The sequence below is a fragment of the Marmota monax genome, unplaced genomic scaffold (genome assembly GCF_021218885.2).
Source record: "Marmota monax isolate L192 unplaced genomic scaffold, Marmota_monax_Labrador192_F-V1.1 WCK01_AAM20220418_F8-fsc00012, whole genome shotgun sequence".
In the NCBI taxonomy this organism is placed as follows: domain Eukaryota; kingdom Metazoa; phylum Chordata; class Mammalia; order Rodentia; family Sciuridae; genus Marmota; species Marmota monax.
In genome coordinates, this window is record NW_026695227.1 from 794,378 (window position 1) to 822,307 (window position 27,930).

General features: G+C 42.8%; 2 protein-coding genes across 6 annotated transcripts in view; one reads left to right on the plus strand and one right to left on the minus strand.

Moving 5' to 3' along the window:
* Window positions 1–5,227: 5,227 nt before the first annotated feature.
* On the plus strand, window positions 5,228–27,834 carry Bcl2l14 (BCL2 like 14). 5 transcript variants are annotated; one of them, XM_058576348.1, is made up of 7 exons: window positions 5,228–5,429; window positions 12,289–12,727; window positions 16,794–16,915; window positions 16,958–17,015; window positions 19,463–19,533; window positions 22,741–23,007; window positions 27,074–27,834. In XM_058576348.1, exons 2-7 carry the CDS (start codon window positions 12,295–12,297, stop codon window positions 27,110–27,112), a joined length of 990 nt encoding a protein of 329 aa, XP_058432331.1. In that variant the 5' UTR covers window positions 5,228–5,429; window positions 12,289–12,294; the 3' UTR covers window positions 27,113–27,834. The 5 variants fall into 5 exon arrangements, with proteins under 5 accessions (XP_058432331.1, XP_058432332.1, XP_046291490.1 ...); XM_058576349.1 differs by having other exon boundaries at window positions 16,958–16,997; XM_046435534.2 differs by having other exon boundaries at window positions 16,794–17,015.
* Lrp6 (LDL receptor related protein 6) overlaps window positions 8,730–27,930 on the minus strand; it is a 200,023-nt gene continuing 180,822 nt past the window's right edge. Inside the window, exon 23 of the mRNA XM_046435533.2 lies at window positions 8,730–12,714. Within this exon, the coding sequence (XP_046291489.1) occupies window positions 12,675–12,714 (40 nt within the window). The 3' untranslated portion in view covers window positions 8,730–12,674. The remainder of the gene's footprint in view (window positions 12,715–27,930) is intronic.

A 27,930-nucleotide genomic window follows, 5' to 3' on the forward strand; every position in this document is an offset into this window, starting at 1 on the left:
TTAATGCAATGCCAGTCAAAATCCCAATGACATTTCTTGTAGAAATAGATAAAGCAATCATGAAATTCATATGGAAAAATAAAAGACCCAGAATAGCAAAAGCAACTCTAAGCAGGAAGTGTGAATCAGGCAGTATAGCGATACCAGATTTCAAATTATACTACAGAGCAATAGTAACAAAACAGCATGGTACTGGTACCAAAACAGGCGGGTGGACCAATGGTACAGAATAGAGGACACAGAGACCAATCCACAAAGTTACAACTATCTTATATTTGATAAAGGGGCTAAAAGCATGCAATGGAGGAAGGATAGCATCTTCAACAAATGGTGCTGGGAAAACTGGAAATCCATATGCAACAAAATGAAACTGAATCCCTTTCTCTCGCCATGCACAAAAGTTAACTCAAAATGGATCAAGGAGCTTGATATCAAATCAGAGACTCTGCGTCTGATAGAAGAAAAAGTTGGCTCCAATCTACAGATTGTGGGGTCGGGCTCCAAATTTCTTAATAGGACACCCATAGCACAAGAGTTAATAACAAGAATCAACAAATGGGACTTACTTAAACCTGTGCCATTTCTTATGTATCCAAAGCTGCAATGTCCCTCAGTCATTTCCAAACATGACAGTTTTCCTTGACAGCAAAGACAGAAATCAAATCAACCCACAGCAGATCTGCTTGTAAATAAACTTGTTGTGAATAAACTTGAAAAATCTCTTCTTTTGTCATGAGCTTGTTCAGGAGCCTCTGTCTGGTCTGACATTCTCCCTCAATCCCGAGCCACTCTTTAGCATTTGTTTTCTGTCAGAACCACTGACAAATGCTCTCTCCTTGAGCACACTGTAGTCCTCTGAGCCCAACTGGGGCCTTGTGCTTGGACATGTCCCTACCCTATGTCTAATAAACTGTCCTCCCCACCATCCCCCAAGAGATGTCTGATCACTTGGCTGCTTCAGCCAGGATTTTGTTCGTGGATCTATCAGAGTCTCTCCTTTACTCTGGTGCTTCCTCTTAGTAACTTTCCATCCACTGATTCTGCCCACCCAGTCCTTGGCTTTTAATTCCCACGGCCCATGCTATTGTCAGGGTTACCCTCCTGCAAAGCTCCATATCCATATGGCAATGGTCCTGAATAAAGTCTGCCTAGCCATTTCAACAAGTATCAGAAGAATTTTTTCTTATGGTCTCCTTTGAATACCTTTTGTAGATATACTTTTAAAATAAAGTGAGAACTCATCCAAAACCTTCCTTTTTAATCTCAAAATCAAATGTCTTCTTAGTGCTTCTTGCTCCTAATCACTCCCTCACATCCTTCACCTAATAAGAGGCAGAATCAGTAACAGAAGCATGAGATTGCTGTCAAAATGCATCTCAATTAATTAAGCATATAATCCAAGAAGAGACTGAAGAGGACCTGAAGGCCAGGAAACTTAAGTGATTTAACCAATGTTCAAAGATTTAAAAAAATGCACCAGCAGCAGTGGCACACACCTGTAATCCCAGTGGCTCCGGAGGCTGAGGCAGGAGGATTGTGAGTTCAAAAGCCAGCCTCAGCAACTTAGTAAGACTCTGTCTCTAAATAAAATATAGAAAGGGTCTGAGGTGTGACTCAGTGGTTAAGTACCCCTGGGTTCAATCCTTGGTATAAAAAATAAAAGACAAAAAATTTAAGAGTAAAACCACGAAAAGAACCTGTGTCACATGTTTTATAGAACTCCTTGAACTGAAACCAATAAAATATTACAACCAGTTCAAAGGAGAGCTCCAACCACCAAGCATTTATAGTCAGATAAGAAATACTGGAATGAATCTACAAAAAGCAGCAAAACTGGAAAGGTTGGTCAATATCTACAAGACAATAAACCATGGCACTCCGAAGAAGCCAACTTTCTTTTCAATGGGAGGAATTATTTGCATGGTTGCTAGATTTCTACAATTAACCTGTATCTCTAGGGAGTTGTGAAAAAGCCTAGACTAAGCCAGGCAAAGAGGCATCTTTATAAAATGGGATAATCTCCAAAGTTGCTAACATTCCATCAAAAGCATATTCGGTACTCTCTGTTGCCCATTTCAAATCTTCCAGTTTTTCCCTACTCCAAATGGCAGTGACCTCGGGCCCATAAAAGGAACAAGACAAAAGGCATTAAGGAAGGGAATCTGTCTAAATGTTGTCAAGAGCGTAGGATCACAGGCTCCAAAAACAGACTGCCTGGGCTCCCTCGAATCCCAGCTTTGCCTCACATGGTTTTGTTATCTTGAGCGATTTTACTTAGCCATCTGTGCCTTGGTTCGCTCATCTGTAAATGGGCATAAGTGTAAGTGCCTACTACCCAGCTGAATTAATCATTGACAGAGGCTCAGTAAAATGAGAGCTGTAATTGTTATGCCTCTTTGGAACCTGTGACCATAAAACCATGCCTATCTTTACTTTGAGGTTTGATGCCTGACCAGGCCCCAAAGTCTACCCCCCCACCCCTCCACCTCTCCCTCTCTCACACACTCTCTCCCTTACACTCTCTCTCTCTCTCTCTCTCTACACACACACATACACATACACACACACACACACACACACACACACGGTTTGAACCCAGGGGCACTTTACCATTGAGCTACATCCCTAGTCCCTTTTATTTTTTATTTTGAAGACAAGCTCTTGCTAAGTTGCTGAGGCTGGCCTCAAATTTGTGATCCTCCCTGCCTCGTCCTCCTGAGTGGTTGGGATTATAGGTGTGCACCATTATGCCTGGCCCAGAATTCTCTCTTAATGATTATAACTCTATAAAACAATGAATGTGGATTCTATTCTTTCTCCAAGCTTCCCATTGATTAAGATGTACAACAATGTTTACCATCCTGGCTTTCTCCAGCTTAAGAGATGATATTAGCATCAAGAATGGGATGCTCCTTGTTTCTCAGGAATCTTCAACAGACATCTGAGGTCATTAAAGCTCCTATCACAATTCTGTCTTGTTCTGTGCCAGTGACAGTTCAGCATCAAAAACATCGCCAGCCTTTCCTCTGGCTGGGCCAGCTGCTACAACCCCAACACAGTCAGCACACTCGCCTCAAGTCTCCTATTATTTTGTCTTCACTCAAACACAAGTTAGAGGTTTACTCATCTGAGTTCCTACAAATTAGACTGGCAAAAGGCAGATTAACAACAACAATAACCCAGCAATCTGGTCACACACACACACACACACACACACACACACCAGAATTCAGTGACGAGTAACAAAGGGCTAGTTAGAATGGGGAGCTTATATAAAGATCTTAACCAAAAAACCCATAAATTTGTATAGTAGGGACAAAACAAAAAGGAAAAGAGTGTTAGGCTTCCGCAGGCAGCCAGCTGTAGAAAGGTAAGTGTATGGGCAGAGTAAGAGGAGAAGAGGGAAAGCAGGGCTAGTTTTAGCAAGGTCTGTTATGTACTTTGCTCTGGTGCTGTTTCCGGGTGTACAGAGGCTGGAATTGGGCAGAATCGTCCTGTTCTGCCTCATAGAGAAAGGGAGGGCAGAGAATTTTCCCCCATGTCTGTTTTTCCATAATTGCCTTCAGCTCAGAAAAATTCTCATGCTACAGTTGGATAGGGGCGGGGCGGGGGGGGGGGCAGGGGGGCGGTATTCCGAACACCTGCAGGGGCAGCATGAAGAAGGGCCACAGGCAGGACAGCCAGCGCCTGCTAGCCAGTCTCTCTGTCATGGAAACAAAGAAGTATACCACATTTTAAACAGTATTCATCATCAAATGAATGAATGGATGGATTGTGGTAATCCTATTATGTTTGCTGTTTTAGGTTTTGCAAGTTTTCTATGATACAATGTATATTTTTAAGATCAGGAGAAAAGTCATTTTTGTTTTAGGTTTTTAAATGCATAACATGGCTTGTTGAGTCTGATCACTGTAGTGTGCCAGCTTATTAAGCATGGGAAATATGAAGGTGAACGAGACAGGGCCACCCTCACGGAGCTCACTGTCTCGTGGTGATTGCCCCTTCCTCATGTTCATGGCTGCTGTGCCAAGACCTTTGGAATTCCTACCAGTTTCTACAACCAGAGTCATTTGATTACCTAATTCTGAACTCAGTAACAACTGTAGTCCATCCTATGTGTTTTAATTATTGACTACACTCATTTCATTATACTTGAACTGTTCAAATAAATACACACTATTTTATCCTCCTGCAAAAAAAAAAAAAAGACTATAGGTTTGGGAGGTTTTTTTTCGTTTTGTTTGGTGCTAGGGATCCAACCCAGGGCCTCATGTATGCTAGGCAAGCACCCTACCACTCAACTACACCCCACCTCTGATTGTGAATTTGTTTAAAGAGAAAAGCCACTTTTAATATTTCTTTAATACCTAAGTTGACCATACTGGTGCACGTTATGTTCAATAAATATTACTTTGCTGGGGAAAATTCACTTTTGAGTCATCAACAATCTTTCCCATAATGACCATCTGTTCGTCTCTCGTGGGTCAGTTTGCCTAATATCTAAATGACCAGTTCTTCCCCTACTTTGATGAAAATAGCCTGAATTCCCCTTTCACCACTCACACTTCCTTTATCTTCACATTTCGGTCAGCATGCTCAAGGTTTCATGATCACAAGGATGGCGTAAACATCTATTTCAGTTAAGAATCTGGATAGAGGGTTAACCCATATTTAAGTGTTTCTTGTTTCACATACATACAGAATTCAATCACTCAAATAGTGATATATTGTCCCTAAATGAGTTTGGGTGGCTTTTACTATGGCTGAGATTAGATTAGTTTTTAAAGCTTTTCCAGTGGATCCATTTGGTACAATTTTTGACTTTCACGGGAGAAGGTAACATAATATCATGTAAAGCCAGAAAGACCAGGATTTGGATCTCAACTTCAGTGACAGGGATCCCCAACAGATTCTTTACCTCTCTGAGCCTCAGTTAACCTCATTTGGAAAATAGGAATACCAACACCTACCCCTCGCTGGGGTTAAGATTAATTGTGTGAACAGTACCTGTGGCATTCTAGGTGTGGTCAGTAGGTATTTATTAAACCGATGAAACCATAAGAGAATAAAGTATTAGGAAAGCACCACCTCCCTCGTTGTTTCTACTGGCAACCAAAGTGGTAAAGGATACAGAAATTCCTTTTGGAGTCAAATGACATAAGCAAAGGTTGGTGCTCCTTGGGTGAAAAGGCTGAGGGCGGGGTTTAATAAGGAAGTGGCTCTCTTCCCCAAACTTCCCTTCAGCCTTTCGTCCTAAACCTGAAGAGGCTGCTGCCTGGAGCATTAAGTCACATAAGCCTTTCTAAAGGAGAAGCTAAGAAGACCTGTGCAGAGTTGTTTCCTCTTAAGCTTTGTGGAGAGAGACTCAGGTATAGAAATAGCCACACTGCCACCTGCCCTGCTGCCACCGCTGACAGCTTCCAGACCAGGTAACAGCAGGAGGCAGCAGTCTCCTGCTCAGCCTTCTCAGGGGGACAGGTGGGGCTTCAGCCCTGGTTTGCCAAAGAAGGCAGAACTCAGGGAGTGATTGACTGGCTTTATTACAAAGTTATTATGTCTGTCTCAGGAATCAAAATGACATTGAAATTCTAGTTAATGGGGTTTCCAGGAAGCATGAGAAAGGTCAGTCATGAAGGTTTCTCTTTCATTTCTCTTTGCTTCATTCAAAATATATAGATGTGAGGTGTTAGGAGTAGGGTTGGAGTCTCTGAGTCAGAGTTAGCATAAGCCTCACAGGCCTTTTGTAGGAATCTTCCAGGTTCTGAACCAGTGCTCAGGGTTCATTTATAGTTTATGTTTCCTTAAGTCCAGAAGTTGGGCTTCTATAAAATGAAATGTCCTCAGGAGAGAGTTTTAAATAGTTTAATTAATAATATGCAACCAGTTGAGTCCCTTTTTTGAGGGGGGAGGGGTACCGGGGATTGAACTCAGGGGCACTCAACCACTGAGCCACATTCCCAGCCCTATTTTGTATTTTATTTAGGAATAGGATCTCACTGAGTTGCTTAGCACCTCGCTTTTGCTAAAGCTGTCTTTGAACTCCTGTCTCGGCCTCCCCAGCCACTAGGATTACAGGTGTACACCAGGGCACCTGGCTAGTTCAGTCCTTTTTCACATTATGCTGTCCTCTTTCATTGTGTTTATAACAAGGTACATGAGGACTGAGAGTTGGTCAGTGGCTGGGTGCTGCTGCCTGGCTGACCCCTCCCCTGGAGCAGGGACGAGTACCTTAAGGGGACCTGGGTACTCATCCTAGTCCTGGCAGTCCCCCGAAGGACTTCCTTGAATACAAGGCTCAGATGAAATGGGAGATCCATCTGCTGACCCTGGAGAAAGCTCCCTCCTCCCTGAGTTCCCTTTCACACAGTGAGCTCCTTCTGTGTGATGAATGTGACCTGAGGCTTCGTTTAGCTTCTTTGTATTTAGCTTCAGTTGCAAGAAGTTAAGGCATTGAGCTTAGCTTCTAGGGCAGGAAGTTAAGGCATTTTGCCTTATTCCTCATTTCACCTTCAGGATTAAAGAACATGTCATACTTTGAGATGGCAAACAAGGCAGAAAGGAATGAAGGCCTGGAGAGTTCTAGAGTGAGGGAAAGGGAGGAGGGCAGCCAGCCTCCACAGGTCAGAAGGGCCCAGGGTGCTGAGGACGGGGCTCAAGGCAACTGGACAGATGCAACTTATGATTTGGGATAGGAACCTCCCATGGGAAACAGCATGGACACCCTAAGTTACACTCAATTCCCAGCTGCATGTTCAGGGCAGATGGAAATCAGTTCTTTTGCTGGGCCTGCCACCCAAAGGGTCTCCATGTCCCCCACATCTGAGACAGGCAGAGGTGAAGAGAACCAAAGGTAGGTCCAAACTCCAGCATAATTGGGGCAATAGGTTGTCATGGGGGCCTCAGTTGTCATTTCCTCTGTGTGCTCATCTGTTACCCACCATGGGAAGGGAAGGGAAATCCAATCTCCACAGAGGTAGAAAAATCCCAAAGTGTGTCTGGAAATCCCCAGAGCTTAGAGGTTCCCTTCAGTTAGGTTTTCTCAGGGGAAGCTTGGTGCAAGCCATACAGTCGTGTTCCCCAAGGACATGCTGAGATGGGAAGACACTGGGGCCTTGGCCATTAACAGGTTGGAAGGAAGAGTCCTCAGAAAGGAAAAAAGTTCAACAAAAGAAGCTCTGTGACCTTGGCTTCTGGAGAGTGGTTTTTAGATCCAGGCACAGTGGCACATGCCTGTAATTCCAGTTTCTCCAGAGGCTGAGGCAGGAGAATTGCAAGTTCAAAGCCAGCCTCAGCCACTTAGTGGTCATAAGCAACTTAGAGAGACTCTGTCTCAAAATAGAAAATAAAGGGCTAGAATGTGCTCACTGGTTAAAGCCCTGGGTTCAATCCCCAGTACCCACCCCCCACACAAAAAAAAAAAGAAAAAGAAAAAAGAAAGTGTGGGTTTGTTACTGATAAGGAGAAAGTATATAGATGTAAGGTGTTATAAGTAGGGTTGGGTCTCTGAGTCAGAGTTAGCATAAGCCTCACAGGCCTTATGTAGGAAGTGAAATCTCCCAGATTCTGAACCAGTGCTCAGGGTTCATTTATAGTTTATGATTCCTTAAGTCCAGAAGTTGGACTTCTGTAAAGTGAAATGTCCTCAGGAGTTGCTGAGAGCAGGTTGAATCAAATATGTTATAAACTGACTTGCTCACTGCTGCTTTAAAGTAAGACTTAGCTATCAATTAAGCAGGAGAGCTCGCTTACCCTTCTTCAATACACTTGAAGTATCTTACACATTAATATCTTTATGTCTGCATTGTTCTCTTCACTCTTGTACATTCCAGGCTCTGGTCACAGCGTCCTGTCCCTCCTCCCTCATTCTACGGCCACATTCTGCATCCATGTCCTGAGCAAGTGTTGCCTTCCTTTCTGCTTCTCTCACTCTTGGCTTTGCCAGTTGATCGGGCCAAGTCTTCAGTTCCTTTCTAGCCCATAAAACACCAGATTCTCATTTACGAAGTGAAAGAACCACAAGCACCATTTTGTCCTTAGTGGCTCCCACCAACTTTTTTTTTTTTTTTGTACTGGAGATTAAACCCAGGGGTGCTCTGCCACTGAGCTACATTCCCCAGACCTTTTCATTTTTAATTTTGAGAAAGGATCTCTATAAATTGCCCTGGCTGGCCTGGAACTTGTGATCCTCCTGCTTCAGCCTTCTAAATAGCTGGGATTATAGATGTGCACCACTATGCCCTGCAGTCTCCCCACTTCTGATGCTGCTCCTGAATCAGCATTTAGCAAACTTATTTCTCAAAGAAGCCAGACCCTTCCTCTCTCCACTAACAACACACACTCAAGACAAGGGCTCACCCTTCCTACCCAAGGACATTCCTCCTACAGGACCAGAGTGTACTTCCTGCCTACTATGTCTGGAGATGCCCAGTTTAAAAGGAAGCATCATATTAAAAACCTCATGAATCCTGCCTTGAGAAATTCCAGCTCTGGTCTTTTGCCTGGGCTCAGCCTCCTGCCCACTGAACCTGCTGCTCATCCTTGTGACCACTGAACCCACTGCAGCCTCAATTTGTTTTCAGCTGATTATCTTGCTTGTTTTCAGTTCCTCCGTCTCAACCCTCAGTCCACTTTATTCATACCACAGATCTCGGGATTTCTCAGCACATCCTTCATTCACAGGGTTTTCAGAGTTAACAAATAAAAATACAAGGCTCCCCGTTAAGTTTGAATTTCAGGTACATAACAAATTTTTATTTTTTAGTTTAATATAATATTTTATTTGGGACATGTATATACTAAAATTTACTTGTTACTTATAAAATTTATTTGTTCAATTTCAAATTGGACCACATATCCTGTGTTTCACCTGGCAGCCCTATAATCATTCATTCACTCATTCATCAAATATTTATTGAGCACCTGCTATATGTCCAGTGCAATACTAGGTTCTGGGAAAGTCAGCCAAAGTGTCTTCATATTTTGCAGTAAATATGCTCTTATCATATATGCATATGGAATATATATGCTTACAAATGTATAGACTTTTTCAAATAAATACTTTTGAAAAACATTTAACAAGATTATTGAGATTTCCTCAGAACCATCTAAAACACACATATTCAGATCTCCCCTGTTATCTCAAAAACATCTGTACCATTGCATGGTAAATAGGTTTGAATTTAAATCTAAAGAAGGACCATTTGTTGTGTGTGACTGATAAGTTTCTTAAGTCTCTTTTAGTCTATAACAGTTCCCCTCTCCCCTTGTGTGTGATTGTATGTGTGTGCATGTGCTATATATTTGCTGAAGAAATTAGTTCGTTCATCTTGTAGAATTTACCATATCCAGAATTTGTACCATTGCTTCCTTATGTCATCAGTTTATTCCTCTATCCCCTGCATTTTCTGCAAACTGTACTTACATCTAAATGCTTGAATAATTCAGATCTAACTTTTTTTTGCATCACGTAAGGGTGGGCACGAAATAGTTGTCTCACCTTCAGCAAAGAGAAGATTGGTCATTGGGTTCAGGTGTTATTGATATGATCCAGACTTTATCCTGTATATTTTCAAGAGATCATTTGGCTGCTGATGGAGTCTGGGTTGGAGGAAGGACAGGAGGGGGAAAAAAAGATCTTGCAGTGTTCCAGGTCAGAGACGATGGTGGCCTGGAACAGGGAAGTAGGACTGAGTGTGTAGGAACACAAAATGTGTGACAAAGTCAGGACCAGGCTACAGGCTAGAAGAGGGAGACCAGCTGACCTGTAAAAGGTACCTGTGGGAGGAGGGGCAGAGGTGGAAAAGGAGAAAGGAGCATGTTTTTTGAGACACTGAAGTGACAGAGCCAAAGTTCACCTAATACAAGTGGGAAATTGGGAGAGTCAAGGGAAGACAGATTGTCAAGTGTTGCAATAGGTCATAAATGTGAAGAAACAGAAAAGGAGGAAGAAGGAGGCTATGGTCCCCATTCATGTCACATTCCTCAAGTATTACACAAGCTTACACTCACTTACCTGAGGCAGGTCTGTAGTGCTTGCGAGAAGTTGTGCAAATTTGTCTGCACATGTAGTAGGTGTGTTGGGTTCTGCAACTCTGCCCATTGCTGCATTGGGAAATCCATTTCTGCCCCTGCATCTTCACCTGACACTTTAGCACAGCCCCCTGCAGCTCCCCAACCTCACTTCCATCAGAATTCACCTAGCCAGGTACCATTGCTTTCTCAGGGCCCCGTGAAGGAGCTGTTCCTCAGATGAACAGCTCCTATTTCAGCCAGCAAGAGCCTCTTTCAAATACAGGAAGGGAAACCACGATGGGAAGAGGAAGCATCCGCAGATCTGCAGGGAAGATATTCCAGCCCCTGTAACTCCTTCAAATAGCAGAACTAGAGAATATTCTCAGTCTATATGTAAACCAAGTACCAAGGCGATTGACATGCCCAGGGACACAGCAAGTTAGAAGCCGTAGGACCCTGGCTGTGGTCCTACAGACACCTATCCAATTTTTCTGTACCACATCACACCACTTCAAACCTGGTCTGCAGTTACTGTCCTGTTCCTTTACAGGTTGGTCCTGGTATGACTGGGTACAGGGGGGGAAAAGGAGGGGCCTGCCAGTACATCCCATCAGTATCACTACAGCTTATTTACCATCGTACCAAAAGATCAGTAGGTGCAGTAAGAGAAGGGAACCTGGGTCAAAGTCATGCCAGTGACAGAGCCAGAGGGCCTGGTATGACAATTCCACAGTCATGTGCCACATCAGGACATGTTGGTTCACATGGACCTAGATATGTTGATGGTGCCATAAGATTATATTGCCAAGTAACGTCATAGCCCTCTTAGTTTGCATAAAAGCATACCGCATTCACACAACAATGAAATCACCTAAAACACATTCCTGTCATTAATTGATGCATGCATGATTGTAGTAGAATAAAATAACAGCTACCACTTTTGAGCAAGGTTCTGTGCCAAGACTTCTCATGCATTATCCTGTACCCTCACAATATCCCTGCAAGATGACTATTATGATTTACAATTTACCTACAGACAGCTCAAGTTCAGGGAGATGAAGTAATCCACCCTAGGTCAGAAAGGTATCACTGGCATGGCCAGGATTTGAACTCAAGACTATTGGACTGAAAGCCTGAGTTGTTTTCCAATATATCTACTGGCTGTGAATTTTAACCCAGTGACAGACAAGTAGGACTGAGCTTTCTAGCATTAGAGACAAAAAGGTAAATGTAGTCCTTAACCTATAACAGAAAAAAGCAAAGAAGATTATTAGCAAAAAAGAAATGTTTTCCTAGCAGGAAACTAGAAAGGAATCACTTTATGAAAACTTGACCAGGAAAAAATTGAAAAAAAAATCAGTTCATTATCTCTATTTAATTATTTGGATGGAAATCAAGATGAAACACTTCCATTCCTGCCATTTAGAGGTTGTTCCATGTTTATAAAGCATGCCTGTGGACAAATCACTCTCCCACCAAAACAATGACAATGGAAAGCTCTCCATTGCCTGCATCAGTTCTTTTCAAATTTGCAATAATAACAACAACAACAACAAGATGCTTTTATGAGATGAAATCTTACATGGAATTCCAAATAGAGCAAGAAATAGCAGCAAACCTAGACAAACTAAAGCAGAGAGCACAGGACAAAGGAAAGAGGAAGGGAAGGGTCAGTGGGCTCAGACATTAACTGGCCTCCCCCTTTGCTCATCCATCCTCTCCCAAAAGACCTATCCCCCACTTCCTCAGCCCTATGGCTGCTTTTGAAAGGTACTGATTGACATGAGAAAATGCAAAGCTGTTCTGCTGATGTTCAAAGGCCTCCATAATCCAGTCCTGATTTATCTTCCCTCCACTATGCCCAAGCATCCCCTCCTGATGCCTGCCATCCTCCCACTAGTCTTCAAACATATCCTCAAGTCCCCCACTCTACTCCCTGTGCATTCAGTTCTTAGCCCACCTATCTAAACCTTCCATCTTTCAAGAAGCCCTTACTGGCTCCTCTGTTTGAAGCTGACCTGCCTCTACCAGATGTGCTGGGCTACCCACAGTCTTCATTACAGCTCTTATCTCATTCTCTTCCTTTGGAATCAATGCTCATCTCTCTGTTCCCACCACAGTCAGACTGTGGCTATTCCATCTCTGCTTTATCCCTGGCTGCCCAGCAAAACAGAATAGGTGCACAGGAAGTGTATATTGTTTTCACCCTCTCTCTTACCCTACAAAGAATTAATGTCACCACACATAGAAGGAAACATGTGGACTTTGTCGTTACAGCCCACCATGTGCAGCACCAGCACCTGTGACCTAGAAGACATCCCCCTGGATGATGATGACCCAAACAGCATAGAATTCAAAATCCTGGCATTCTACACCAAACACCATGTCCTCAAGAGTGCCCCTGCTGTCTTCTCACCCAAGCTGCCAAGAACAAGAAGTTTGTCCCAGAAGGGACTGGGGAGTTGGGCAGCGGAGTCATGGACCCAGATGCCATGGCCTTGCAGACAATCTTCATCGAGTGAGAAACCCATACAGCTTGGCAAGAAAAAGTCTTCTTGGAAAACTCTCTTTGGAGTAACGGAGAAGGAGGAGAGTCCACAGAGTTCACCTCAGTTCTGTTCTCAGGGCCTCGTGGAAGTGGCATCTCAGGATGGTATCCACGGTCAGCAGTGGTCCCGGTCTCTTTCCAGTGTGGAACGGCACCTGGATAATGGAGGTAAGCTTCAGGAACTTTTTCTCTCCCACACCCAAATTTTTCCCCTCTGTATGTGCACAACAACTCATCTCTCCCGTGTGGGAGAGACAGGCCTTGGGGCACTCCTGCCGCAACTTTCCAGTTGGGTAGTATTCAGTAATAATTGCCCCACTCTGCTCGAGACTGCACGAAAGGAAGAAGATGGCAGTGAAGAGTGCCGGGACTGGTTTCTTGGCTCCACTGTCAGTTAATAAGCTTGCTGCTCAAATGCCTAATCCCCTGAGCCACACAGCCACAGGGAAGAGCCCTGGCCAGGGGCCGAGGCTGCCTCCCTTCCCAAGTCAGCTGACCTCTTGGGCTCTGCACAGTGTTTCCATCTGCAAAGATGCCCACACTTTAACAGAAAGCCCCCTCCTGCAAGATTTGATTGCCCTGGGTAACTTGTTGATAAAGAGTCAACAGGTGGCAGTAATGTCTCATTTTTAAAATATGACTGTCCTGATTTTCTTGGAGAATCAGCCCACAAGTGAACAGCTTGAGAAAACCTGTTAGGATGAGGGAAATGTCCACTTCCTGTTAGACTTGTAGATGCCTAGACCAGGGAAGATCAGGGTCAGGACTGTATGGGGGACCTTTTTGCACAGGTAATATGAGGGCCTGGCCAAAGGAAATGCAGAACCTGGACCTCTCAGAGGTCATCCTTAGGCCTTTGCTTAACCTTCAGAGCAGGGCATCTGCGCTCTGCACTCTGTGCAGCTGAGGGTGGCAACCGTGACTCTACTGGACCAGTGTGTGTGTGTGTGTGTGTGTGTGTGTGTGTGGGTCTGAACTCTGCAGCAGACAGAAAGGCCTTCAGGCCTACCATGTGGATTGTGCTAGAGACCAAAGGTCTCCACAGACTTTCATCCTTAGACATTTCCTGGGATAAATGACATTTTGTGTTTGGGTATTTACTAAAGAATCACATGCCCTTGTTTAATTTTCTGAAGTTTCAAAAGCAGCTTCTTTGCTTTTTGGGGGGGAGGTTAATAAAGTTAACTTTTATTTGAGATTAAGAATAAAATATTAAATTTAAAAAGCAGAGGGTTTACAAGCTGAATAATATCTATGGCTAAAATACACACACACACACACACACACACACACCTCCTAAGGAAACTTTGCTTTAAACACTTATGTACAGCTCATCTTCTCTTCTCCCTTTTCTCTCTCCTCCCTTTCTTGTTTAGTTAATTATGTGGTTTTTATGTTAATTGTGTTGGTTTTACTGGGTGTGACCCAAGGGAGCTTCACATTCTGTTTCTGTGTTGCCACACATCAGGCAGAGCTTAGTTTCACCTGGTTCTTTTAACTAAAGGCTACAACATAACCTTGTGCTGCCTCCAGTACTCAGATCCAATCTTTAGTGGCAACAGTGAGGTATATCCCAAGACCAAAATGTTCTGGTGAGAGTTCTCAAGAAGTAGAGAAATGGAAGTTAACACGTATCTTAACCTATCAGCCCAGGTTCTATGACTTGTGAATCTTGTTTCTCTACAGCTCTGTTTTCTTATGTGGACTGTTATAGTTAAAATTAGGTTCAGGGCTGGGGTTGTGGCTCAGCGGTAGAGTGCTTGCCTAGCATGCGTAAGACCCTGGGTTCAATCCTCAGTACCACGTAAAAATAAATAAATAAAATAAAGGTATTATGTCCAACTACAACTAAAAAATAAATATTTTTTTTAAAAAGATTATGTTCAGCAAGATAGAGTGGAAAATCCACACAACTATGGCTTAGATAACATAGAGGTTTACTTTTCTTTCCCATAAAAGAAGACCAAAGCGTGGAGGCCCAAATCTGATACGGCTGCTCCACAAAGTCATTAGGGATTCCTAGGAATTCTGCCCCGCCTCAGCTAGTGACTTCCAAAGTAGCTGCTCAGATCTCAACCAGTCTATCTACACTTTAAACAGGAAGAAAAAGGAAACAAGGGAAGGTCCCAGGTGCCTAATTTCTAGATAATTCAGAGAGCCTTCTTGAAACTTCTCCTTATATCTCATTTATCACCCCCTGCTGCAAGGAAGGCCAGGATATATTTGTTTGAGCTGGGTACCACAGCTGCCTTTCAAGGACTGAGAAGCACCTTCCAAATCCTGCTCTCTGCTCTTCTTGGCCCCACAATATCCCCCCAAATAGACACTCGAGGATGGACAGACTTTCTGTCTTCTCCTCACCCCCATCCAATATTCCTTACTTATCTGATAGGACCATATCTAGAATCTTTCCTCCCTTCATTTTTTTTTAAAGTGAAGGTATTCTGGATGGGAATGTTAGCTAGTCAATCTGAGAAAGTTTTCATCTAACTTGATCTGAACATATTTCCTCTGCATCCCCCACTCATGTTCACAGATCCACAGAAATGAGCACACTAGCTACAGGTTAGTCTAATAGGCACAGGGTACTCCTATGCCTGCTGGTGAAATTGAGATTACCCTGGTTGTGCTAAAAGTGATGAGGAACAGCCTTTGAGGCTCTTCATCAGCCTGGCCCCCTCAGCGTGAAGATGGACACAGGGTGACTTCAGGTGGGAGAATCACACACTGATACCCCTAGATAGGCTGTGCAAGGTAACAGAGGGAGCACATGTTAAGCTGTCCTGTCTCATCTCCTGATAAGACTGCACACTTAGCTTGGGAAATCAGCTTCTTGCCATTTCCTTGTCAGGGGCCATGGTAGCCAGTGTGGAGCAGGAGGTTAGTTTGGCTGCAATAAGGTGATTTTAAAATGGGAAGTACATTTGGTTTGGTTGTTAAAATGAGAAGGAAGAGCATTGACCCTTTTACCCTTGACTTCTCTCTAGTTCACTCCTTACCAGTTTTTGAACCCTGTGATTTGAGCATGAGGAATACCACATTTTTAAGCCAGGTGTCCAGATAGAGGCTTGATAGATAGAGCATTATCTCCATGGTCCTTTGGTGAGTGGCTAGTGAAGGCAAATGAGGGTGCTGAAGCTCTCATGCTAGGGAAGAATGCCAGGGACAGAGGATTGGACATTGTCTTGGCAGCCCTGCCTGTTTCTCTTATGACACATTCCTCCCAGGACTTAGGCCTTGTCTCTTATCTATCATGATTTACAGAGTCTAGGATTTCCCCTGGGTATATCAATCTTCTGGCCAAAACTCTACTCCATTACTACTATCTTCAAGTCTTGTGAATAAGCTAGTGTTATTTTTCAAATAAGACATGATACAACTCAGCTGCTCCATATGGCACCAAAGACAGAGCCTGTGCAAGCTTCTACCAGTTAAGAACTTAGTGACGCATCAATAAGGAAAAGTTTACTACCCAACAAGTTAGCCATGTACCTGCCCACCACGCTCTACCCCATCCCAAACCAGGTACAAAGCTGACTTGTCTTTGGCCGGCTACAACATTCAGGGGGTCAATGCCATGTAAACTTTCCTGTTCCCAAATGCTTTATTCTATACCTCTGCCTGCAAATGCGCAACCCTTTTCGTGGATTATAAATTCTTGAAGGATGGGTCTTACTCTGTGTATCCTTGTTTACCTATAAGCGTTAATTGAACAGTGGACATGGAGGAAAGACGTGTGATCATACGAGCAGGTGGAATTAAGTGTTTATTTAATAATGAATTTAGGTGATGAATATGGCCTAACATCTGGGATATTTCCCAAATCAAAACAAAATAAAGAATAAAAATAAAATCATAATGAGCATTCCATTAAAACATTTCCTTTTGTGTGTCTTCCTTTGCAAAGGGGAAAGGGGACCATAATTTGGAAAACGTCAGAATGAGATACAAATAGGTAATTGTTACAAGGGGACAATCATTCTTCTGAATACTCCTCCTGCATCCCAGCTTCTGCCAGGCAACTGCCAGCTGTTTCTGAAGAATGATCCCTACACACACACACACACACACACACTCACTCTCTCTCTCTCACTCTCTCTCTCTCTCTTTCTCTCTCACTCCTGGGCAATTTCTTCTCATTCTGGGGTGACCTCTTCATTCCAGGAAACTGCATACCAACGAGCCAGATGACATTCTGGGAAAGGCCACTCAGCCCCATTTTCTCTTGTTTCAGATGTGGACCCCAAAGTTGCTTCCATTGCCAACCGAGTGGCTGACATTGTTCACTCCTGGCCACCATCAGAAAGGACCCACCTCCGGGGAGGAGGCTTGGAATTCAAAGATAAAATTGTGCTGCAGGATCCTCGTACCCAAAAAGAAAGCTTAAAAGTTGTGCTACAGGGTCCTCGTACCCAAAAAGAAAGCTTAAAAGTTACAGGTACAAGTTCTAAGCAAGGTAAATCTTCCTTCCATGTGTTTGTGTTGGGTGAGTGTGCCAGGCAGAGGTATACAAGTATTCATGTGTTTGTTTAGCTCAGCGCTCTGAAACTTGCAAGTCTCAGCAGACCTGCCAGCAACATGCTCTAGGCACTGAGCTATAGTTTGAGAACTGCCCAAGGCACGGGGACTACACCAACATGATGAACCAACATGCAGAGCTCACTGCTGAGTCAAAAAGTCTCCTGCAGTGAAAGAGGAGGAAACACGAAGTGTGCGTTCAACCTTGTCCTGGGAGATGTGGGATGCCTTATTAGATTGGATCCTGTTACCAATGGCTCTGGACCAGTTTGCACTGGATAGAGTTGGAACATCAACCCAGAGATTTAAATATTGCTTTGGGATCCTAGGGAAAAGCAGGGGTCTGTCAAATAGCAGGTCTGGTGAAGAACATGAAGCAAAACTGAGAAGTAGTGACCAGACTAGGTCAGTTGTCACCAAAACCATAGCAATAGCTGTAGCTAGGGCTGTAGGCCCCATGAGACTTATGGCAACTGGGGACTCTGAGGGGAGAATTAAGGAGAGAAGGACCAAGTGCCACAGGAAGAAAAGCTCGTTCCTGCCTTTCCTTACCAACTATGTTCCTCTCCTATGATTTCCTCCCCAGCACCTCCAGTGGAGGCTGTGAGGCAGAGGTGGCTCCTGGGTTGGAGGCACCTTCAAGATCAAGGCAGAAGGTCTCCTTGCAATTGCTGGCACACAGCAGTGGCTTTGTCCACCTTCTGCTCTACTGTGGGGCACACACACACTGCCACTGAGGCTTTGAGTGAGGAGTTGGAGGAGAGGAAGAGCCCTCTGAATCTGCCCAAAAGAAAATGTCGACACTTTATGGCTATCTCAAGTGTAGGAAGTGATGGGAAGTGATCTCCTAAACCAAGCTGAAGCAAAGGTGCTCTTCCTCCCCAGGGAAGAATCCAGGGCTCTCTCAGAGCAGCCTTTCCAGAGGAAGGCAGCACCAGACTGAACAGTCTGCTCTTGCTGCTCTCAAGTAATGTGAGCCCCAGGTGTCCTGCTCCCCTCTCCCTTCACCAGACTGGCCACACCAATTCCCTGACCTCTCTTCTCTTATCCTCTTAATAAGTGGACAAATGTGAATTCTGTGACCTCAGATTTGGGCTATAAGTAAGAAATACTGTTCTCTCAGTAACTGGCCTTTCTCTGTTTGGATTTTATTCTATACCAATGACTATTTTCTTTGCTTTCTTTTTTTTTTTCTTCTGTACTTGGGGTCAAGACCCCAGGACCTCACACGTGCAAAGCAAATGCTCTACCACCGAGCTACACCCCCCAACCATTTTATTTTTTTATTTTGAGACAGGGCCTCATCAAATTGCTGAGGCTGGCCTCAAACTTGTGACCCTCCTGCCTCAGTCTTCTGAGTCCCTGGGATTATAGGCATGTGCCACCATGCCACACCTACAATGACTTTTCTCATCATGTTTGTTAGCAAGTTGTGAGACAAGAAAAATCAGTCTGCTTTCCTGGTTCCAACTTGTACGCTATGCAAAATGATAGCCATTTTCAGTCTATTTACCACTGGAGACTTGGCGATGGGAGGATTTATTAATTTCATTTATTTTATCCCACCTCGTTGTAGAGACATGGCATATCATGTTTATATTCCAGTCAGTTAAAAATCAACCAAATTTCAAAGAGAATATAAGGAGAAAACAAAAGTAGGAAAATAAGATGGGTTTAGGAATTAGTTAATCCCAAAATGTAGGACAGAAGATTTTTATCTTCCGTTAGATCTGAGCTACAAATTTGGCTCTTCCTAGTAGATGATACAAAGGTGAAAATATGATCAAGTATGTAATCTGTGGTGTCCATAAGGAAAAACATCATTGCTAAAGAAAGGCTACAGACCAGAGGGACGGCTGGGGTGTAGGTCAGTGGTAGACTGCTTGTCTAACTTGCATGAGGCCCTGGGTTTGATCTCCAGCACCAAAAAATACATAAAATAATAAAACCAAAATAAAAACCAGAGGGAAATTTTTTCTAATATCTTCATAGGATCATGTATATGAAACTGATATCTTCAACAACATTCTTACAGTCAGAGGGGTGGGGAGGGGCTAGTGGGCAAGGAAAGAAAGGACTATAGAAGAGTCTCAGATGGTTTGTGTCTGATTAGAAGAAGCAAGGTAAAATTTATTAGCTAGGAATTAGAAAGCACTCCTCTTCCTTGATTCTAAACCAAGCCACAAGCATCGCCACTGGGAAAATTTAAGATTATTTTGTGCTTTTCTCTTCCTTTTTAAAAATTTTTTTAAATTTTATGTGGTGCTGGGGATTGAACCCAAGGGCTTGTACATGTGAAGCAAGCATTCTAGCAATTGAGTTATATCCCCAGTCCCTATTTTGTGCTTTTCTTGAAAGAAATAACTGCCATTTTCCCCTCAACAGATGGAGAAGACCAAATAATATCCAAAATTGTTGAGCTGCTGAAATTTTCAGGCGATCAGTTGGACAGAGAGGTATGAAGTACCTTGAACTAATGAGATTTCTTTCTCTTCCATGTACCAGTGCAACAAGAATAGAACTGTACTCCAGGTTGTAACCTTATTCCTTTTCAAAGTTCTGGTTTCCACTTAGTCCTAAATTTTATTTCCCTTGGAGTCCACATTCATGCTGGCTGCATGTCAAAAATGAATCACTTTGGAAAACATAAGTAAACTTTATGGAGCCTCCCTGGAATTTTTGGAAACTAGAAAAGTAGCTGTGTTATTGCAAGAAAAAAAACACCAGTAAATTAAAATTTGCTGAATAGGATTATTAATCTCATTCCCCATGTAACTGATCCTCAGTGCTGTTTAGACTCTCCCATTTTCCCTGCAGCCTGGATATCTATGTTCCACAGGGGACCAAAGGCTGAAGACTTCTGAAATCATCTCCCCTACAGTTGCTGAACTATTTGTTGTCTGCTTATAGTCTTCCCCTAGCCATTTGGCCAGGGAAGCAGGACAGTACCACTTGGAGAACTTATAGACTTCCTGCCATTTCCAAGTTGAGAACCATCTTTCTAATCAGGAAACTGTGAGAGTTGCTTTCAGAGAAAGGAGATGACAATCCCCTCCCCCCTACACACACACCCCAGTGTAATCATAGAGCTTCTCTTAAGAACGCCATCTCTTCTGTATCCATTTCCCCCAAGCTAATGCATCATCTGTAGGGGCTGTCAATCAGGATCTGGCCTGTAGATGTTTGCCTTTGTTTTGCCAGGATCTATGGGGAGGAAGTCAGGCCCAAGGCAGCTTCTGCAGTAGTGGGAGACAGCAGGAATTAGTGGGCCACCCTACTCAGTCACTGCATGTTAACAGCTCTTCTCATAAGCTTTGTCAGAACTGTGCCCAGAGGATGATGACCATGAGGGTGAAGGGCCTGGGAGATAGTACAGAATGAAAAACAGGGGTAGTGAAAGTTGCAGAATGAAAACCAGATGTATCAAGCTAAAGAAAAAAGAACTGTATGTGTGTGAGCTCCAGGGCCACATGGCGAGGTGGGCACATGCAAAGGAAGCAGGGACTGGAACGTGATACATGATTGGAGCACAACTTGAGTTTCTCCAGAGCCAGCATTATGGATACAGAAGTTATGGGGCAATTGATTTCTTTCCATTGGAAGAATTTTTTTGGTTCTCAAGGCCACCCCTCTGGGTCAAGGGCTGCCTGTGAAAGAATGATATTGTCACTAGAATTGCAAGTGGGTGCCAAAAACTAGTCAGCAGTTCAGACCTGAACTAGGAAGGCTCTTTTACCCCAGAGGTTTTTACAACCCTGAAACTCTGACTTGGCCACCTCCTCTTCCTGCTTCTGAAGGCAGAGATTTGCAGTAGCCAAGCTAAGGTCAGGGAGGGGTGGTGTGAAGGTAACCCTTCTGGTTAGGAAGGAAGAGGCTTTCCTTTCCATCCCATAAATTCCCACGGTCAGAAACCTCGCTTTGCCTGATGTTTTATCTTCTTTGGTGGTATTTTACATTATTTATTTAGAAACTTTGGTTCTTATTCCCTTGGCATGTTTACCCAATTGAAGACTTTGGTGGGAACATAAGGTAGGTGTGACCTTGTTTTATGTGGCCGTGAGTTCCCACTGTATGGTGGGAAACTGACACTGAGCAGGCGCGACCAGCCCTGGCTGCAGAGCATCTGCAAAGAAGCTCTCCTGAGAGGCCAGGGCTAGGTGTGACTGAGAGGGGACAGAACAGGGGAGGTGCTCTGCAGAAGATGTTTTCTTTCTGGCATCTGATTCTTTTACTGTCCCGGCAGACTTCAGACTTCCAGGTGCTGGCTAAGGTTTTGAGCCTCACTTCTTTGATTGGGCCACTAAAGAAGAGTCCTTTCTTTGGGTAGGAAGTTGGTCATTCCTGCTCAGATTTATAACTCAAATAGGACCCTGTGTCTCTGAAGTTGGGAGGAGAGCTTGGCTCAGGTAAAGAACACTGTCTACCAAAATCTTCATATAGCATCTGACTCATTCCCCAACTATCCCTGTTAAATATTTGCTGAAAATCTATTTAATGTGCCATTCCTCAAGGACAGAACTAGAGGATTTTCAAATAAGCATTTAGTGTCTGCTTATTGAGAAATCTCTGTTTTCACTTGGCAATCATCATACTAACAGACATTGCAGGAGGTGAAGCACAGAGATACTAGGCTGTAGGAATGGTGGGAGGTAGAAAACTGGGAAAGGAACCAATGGATTCGATTTTTTAAGTGAACATGTGTACTTCAGGGAGGCTTCCTGAAACCCCCAGCTCCCACAGAATCCTGAAAAATGATTGGCTTGGCATGTTGGTACATTACCTGTAATTCCAGCTATTCTCAAAGCTGAGACAGGAGGATCACAAGTTTGAGGTCAGCCTCAGCAGCTTATTAAGAACTTCAGCAAGTTAGCAAGACCTTATCTCAAAATAAAAACTAAAAATAAATAAATAAAAAGGCTGTGAATATAGTTCAGTGGTGGAGTGCACCTGAGTTCAATCCCAGTACTGCTAAATAAATGAAAAATTTAAAAAGGTCTGGGGGCATAGCTCAGTGTTAGAGCACTTGCCAGACATGTGCAATCCCCAGTCTCTCTCTGTGTCTCTTCTCTCTCTCTCTCTCTCTCTCTCTCTCTCTCTCTCTCTCACACACACACACACACACACACACACACACACACACACACACAAAGCTAATTTCCAAAGCCCTTGCTCCACATCCAGCACTATGCTAAGTGTCCTACTCAGTTATAGGTGCTATCATCATCCTGGTTTAGAGATGTCAAAACTAAACCTGAGAGGTTAGTAACTTCCCCAAAATTGCATAGCAATTTCTGAGCTTCAAATCCTGTTCATTATTTTACCTCTAGTAAAGCACTTACCATTGTTTTATAGTCCCCCAAGTAAAGGCCTGAGTCTCAATTCTCCATGGTCCCTGTCCACTGTAAGTGCTCGGGAAATATTGTTAAATGTTGAATGAATGGACTGTTCAATTTTATCACTTCTTTGTCCAGATGAAATGAATCCACAAAGCAGATCCATGCCTTTGTCTGGTTCTGTAGGACACTGTGCCATGATTGAGACCAGACTCGATGCTCTTTCCATTGGTTTCTTTAGTGGCCCACATTGAAGCTAGAGAGTAGCCCTCTGTCTGCTTCAGTGAGCCAAGTTGCCGCTTTAGTGACTGCTTCTCCTCTCCTACACAGTTGAAGAAAGACAAGACTTTGCCGAGCAGCCTCCACGGTATTATGACCTACTCTGTTTTCAAGACTATCACAGACCAGTTCTTAGGGAATGTGGACACCAGAGGAGAATCAGAAGTAAAGGCACAGGGCTTCAAGGCTGCCCTTGCAATAGACGCCATAGGCAAGCTCACAGCCATTGACAACCACCCAATGAACAGGGTGCTGGGCTTCGGAACCAAGTACCTGAAAGAGAACTTCTCACCCTGGGTTCAGCAGCATGGTGGATGGGTAAGTGCATTTCTATTTAAAAAATGATTCTTCTATGAACTCAGAAGGAATGAGATGGAAAAGGTTCTTTTTGTTTTGGTTTGTTTTTAAAGCGAAGGGAACACATCTGTGAAGCAGTTCTCATGGATTTAGGACACTTGAGTGGCAAGAGATATACGCCATTGATGGAAACATACTTTTAGTGATTATCTTCATCAACCATAAATATTTACTGAGTTCTCTCAGGGTATGTGGGGGGTGGGCAGGGGGTGCCAAGAGACTGGTCAGATAAAGCAGGAAATGAGGAGATGCTGAGATATTAAATGTTTAGATAGATGTAATTTCTGTTTTCACAAATTCTGAAGGCAGCGGAAGTCTGGCAGTGAGACAAGGGTAGAGAGATGGAGCCTCACGCTCCCTGATACAGACTGTGGGGGCTAATCCTCATGCAGAGATTCAGAGGTCATGGTATTTTGTCATCGCTGCTTTGACCCACTCACTTTGACAGGGACATTGAGATACAAACCAAAAGGCAAAAGTTAAACTTTCATCTATTTTTACTTATCCAATATCAATCAAAACAGACATCTTCTCCTCCTCCATCCTTTATCCCTGAGATCTCCTTAAAATGGTCATGTTTAAATGCTACCCATTGCTATATCCCAGAACCTTTGATCCCAGAGGCCCAGGAGGACAGGACTTTGCTCCACATTATCATTAGTCCTCCTTCCATGAGAATGGTCCAGGGACCACAGGAAGCTTGAGTTCACACTAGGCATGCTCACAGTGACCCTGGGACCTCCAAACAGACTTAGTCTCTTGGGTATTGGAAGAAAAGTGCAGTTGATCTTGCCTACAGGGCTAAAGTGCCCACTATGGTCTTCGGTGGCTGCCCACCTAGTCTACTGTTCCTTTCTATCTTCCATTTTTGCACTATACACACATAAGTGTTATCAAATATAACACTTAAGCGGCTGATTTGAACAACTAACCCCCTTATGCATTGTAAATCCAAGCTGCCTTAACCCATTCTGAAAGGAGTACAGATTCCTTGACAAGACTTTGGTTCTCCCTGATCTTCCTCTCTGGATCCCTTCAAGTCCCTCCTCTACCCCAAAGTTTTCCTGACCACACTAACTGTGGCCTCATCAGTCTCTGGCTGTAACACTTCATGGCTGCACGACAGTAATATACAACAATCAAATTCCCAACCATGTTTCAAGCATTCATTTTTAAATCATTATTGGTCCTATTACTGTATTTCTGTGAAGAAATGATAAGTATCAATTGGGTTCACAGGCCACCTCTCATAAGTCTATTTGACTCATTAATGCTGCTGAAATGTCATAAAAGTTCCATTTTTAAAAAATTAGTGGGCTGGATGCTGTGGCACAGGCCTGTAATCCCAGCTACTCAGGAGTCTGAGGCAGGAGGATTGCAATTTGAAGGCCAGCCTGGGTAATTTAGTAAAAACCCTGTCTCAAAAAGAAAAAAGGAGGGGGCATAGCGTGGTGGCAGAGTGCCCTCCCAGCCCAATCCGCAGTATTACAAAACAAACAGTGGTTGAACACCAAAAGTACAACAACAATAACAACAACAACAAAAAATTGGGTTTCATTTTGGTAGCTTCCAAGGCCTCTACCACCAGCAAAATGAAAAATCAGAACTGGGCGGTGTAGCTCAATTGTAGAGCATTTGCCTAGCATATGTGAGGCCTTGGGTTCCATTTCTAGAACTACAAAAAAAAAAAACAACAACAACAAAAAAAAAACACCAAGAAACGAAACCCCACAGTAAAGAGAAAAGAAATACTTACAAATCATATTTTAGTAATGATATATTCAGAAAATGTAATCAGCTCTTCCAATTCAACAACAAAAAGTAATCCAATTTTTAAAAATTTGGCCATTGATTTACATAGACATTTCTCCAAAGAAGATATATAAGTGGTCAATAAGCACACAAAAAATGCTTGACACCTTCATTTCAGCAGTAGGGAAATGCAAATCAAAACCATGATGATCTCTACCCACCAGGATGGCTCAAATAAAAGCTGGTGAGGATGTGGAGAAACTGGAACCCTCATACACTGCTGGTTGAGTTATAAAATGGTGCAGCCTCTTTGGAAAACAATTTGTCAGATCTCCAAAATGTTAAATACAGAGTTATGAGGGGCTTGGGGTGTGGCTCAGCAGCAGAGCACATGCTGAATGTGTGCAATGCTCTGAGTTCAATCCCCCCAGTACCACAGGAGAAAACAAAAACAAAAACACAAAGTGTTGCCAGTAGCACTCCTATAACCAAGAAAACTGAAAACACATTTCTATATAACACTTGTCCGCCAATATTCATTGCAGAATTGATTATTCATAATAACCAAGAAGGAGACACATGTGAAATGTCCATCAACCAATCAATGAAGAATGGGTGAACAAAATACAACTACATGGTGCAATATGATTCTTCCATAAAAAGGAATAAAATATTGACATATATTGATAGTATATATAATATGTATATATATTTATATATATAGTATGTATATATTTATATATTTATTTATATGAGCCTTAAAAACATCATGTTAGTAAAGAAGTCAGACCATATGTTGTATGATTCAATTTACAGGAAATGTCCAGAGCAGGCAAATTCATAGAGAAAAAAAGTAGATTGTTGCCAGGAGCCGGAGAATGAGGAAATGGGAGTAACTGCTAACAGACATGAAGTTTCTTTTTGGAGTGGTGAAAATATTCTATAATCAGATGTGATGGTTATGCAATTCTGAATATAGTGAAAGCAACTAAATTATATACTTTAGCAGGGTAAATTTTGTGGTATAATTTTATTTCAGTAACTATAAATAGTGGTTCTCATTCTAGTAATCAAAAAAGGAAAGAAAAGTGAATACAAGTATTTTTATTATTTTAATTTGGCTTCTGGGGTTAGAAAATCAGATGTAGTTAGAGAAAATAAATTCTTCAGTAAAAATGCTAAAGAGGATTGCCCAAGGCTTTAACAATTGATGGCACTAGTTAGTTCTCTATCCTCTGTAGTTTTCCATCCAAATTTTATGACTTATCCAGAATATCAGAAACCTGAATCTTAACTCTTGGCCATGGTTAGGTTTAATTTGGAACATATAAGTGGAAATTAGAAGAATGAAGAAAAAGAATGTGTGAGAAAGGACTCATTTTTCCAAACTGCCAGAAACGGATTGAAAAAATAAAAGATGTTTATAAAAGAATCTTTATGAGCAGCTATGAACTGATATAAGCTATAAGGGTCTGAAGGAGATGTGGACCTGTGCTCCCTCTTGCTGGACAGGGATCAGGGGACGATTGGCCCCCAGTATCTTGGTGGCTCTCAGTGGTGGAGAAGGAAAGAGAACTCTTCCTGTACCCAAGCCTACTAGCAGCTCAGGGCTCCTAACTACCTGATCATCCCACATTTCCTAGGAGGGTATCTAATCTTCCCAACTGAACTACAAATAAGTCTATGAGGGCAGCATGATGTGTTTTACACCCCCTTTTATCTCCCATGGCTCACATCATTTTACTTACATCATAGATATTCAACCAATACTTGTGAAATAGTAAAAGAATCAACCAAATGAATGTATAGCAACTCCATCACCAAAGCATGCTAATCAAGTGACTGTGAGATTTTAATTTACTCCTGGCCTCTTTTTCCTCATGGTGGGGGCACCGTTCATGTTGTTATCCTGCAGTCCACAACCTCTCCTCTTTTCTTTCTGCAGCACTTCAAAAGGAGAAGTTTGCAACCTTCACAGTCATGAACCTTTTGGTACTTTGTTGAATTTTTAAAAACAGCCTTCAAGCCTTCCCATCTTGGAGAAAAGATCCAGTCTGTTAGCCCTGGATATGTAACATAAGACCTTAGCTAATGTTTTCCTTGCAGGCATACCAAGGATGTCTGTCACCTTTCCAAACCCTCCCCCAACCTGAACATAGTCTTCAAGCCTCAGGTCATGCCTGGGATAAGAGTAGAGTTAACAAGCATATGTTTTCACTTCAACGGTGAATCAAACTTGGAATTTTAAGAATTTATTTCTCTTTTCCTCTTCTAGGAAAAGATACTTGGGATATCACATGAAGAAGTAGACTGAAATATCAGATTTGTCATCCTGGAATATTCATTGTCCAATGGTGGTCCTGTGCACATCAGTCTCAGCAGAGACTACAGGAAAAAATTAAAATGTTAACAGCAGTCCTGTGACTCAAAAAGGCATGGGGAGAGGCCTTGGGCCTCTCTTGCTCACAAGACACAGATGCATGGTCTTGGGCTTTGACGTTGATGTTTTTCAGGTCCTTCACTGAGTGTGGGAAGAAGTCTATAAAGATAAGTGGTCATTCTGCTTTCAAACATTCAGAACGGAAACCATCCTCCTGCTTCTGTTAGCTCCTTTGGAGATGTCTGCTGACCTCACAAGGGTGAAATGCTAAATCATGCACATGTTTACTTCTTAGTTTCTAGTACTATTTATTTTTTAAACTACACTTGGAATGGTCTAACAAATGTCATTTCAAGCCTACCTTTAAGAAGATGCTGTTATTTGTGTTAGCAGACATAGCTGAAAGAAATTCTTAAATTTACTGTGTCCACTAGTTTGGGGGAGATACAGCTATAGATGTCTTTTTGAGCCACTTTTCTCAAAACATTTTCTGGCAGTTTGAAAGACTTCAATTTAGAACAAAACCACCATCGCCGTGGCCTTCAACCTGCATCTCCCTGATATACCTCTACTTCACAAGGCCCCTGGAACCTCCTTTATTATTCTTGGTGGTAGCATAATGATTAGTAGCTGGTAAAATAAATACATAGAAAGACTACTGTGGAAAGAGTGTCTTTTTGGTTAAAATAATAGTAATGATACTAGGGTTTCTGTGAAGATCGAATGAGTTAATTTACATAAAGTGGAACAGA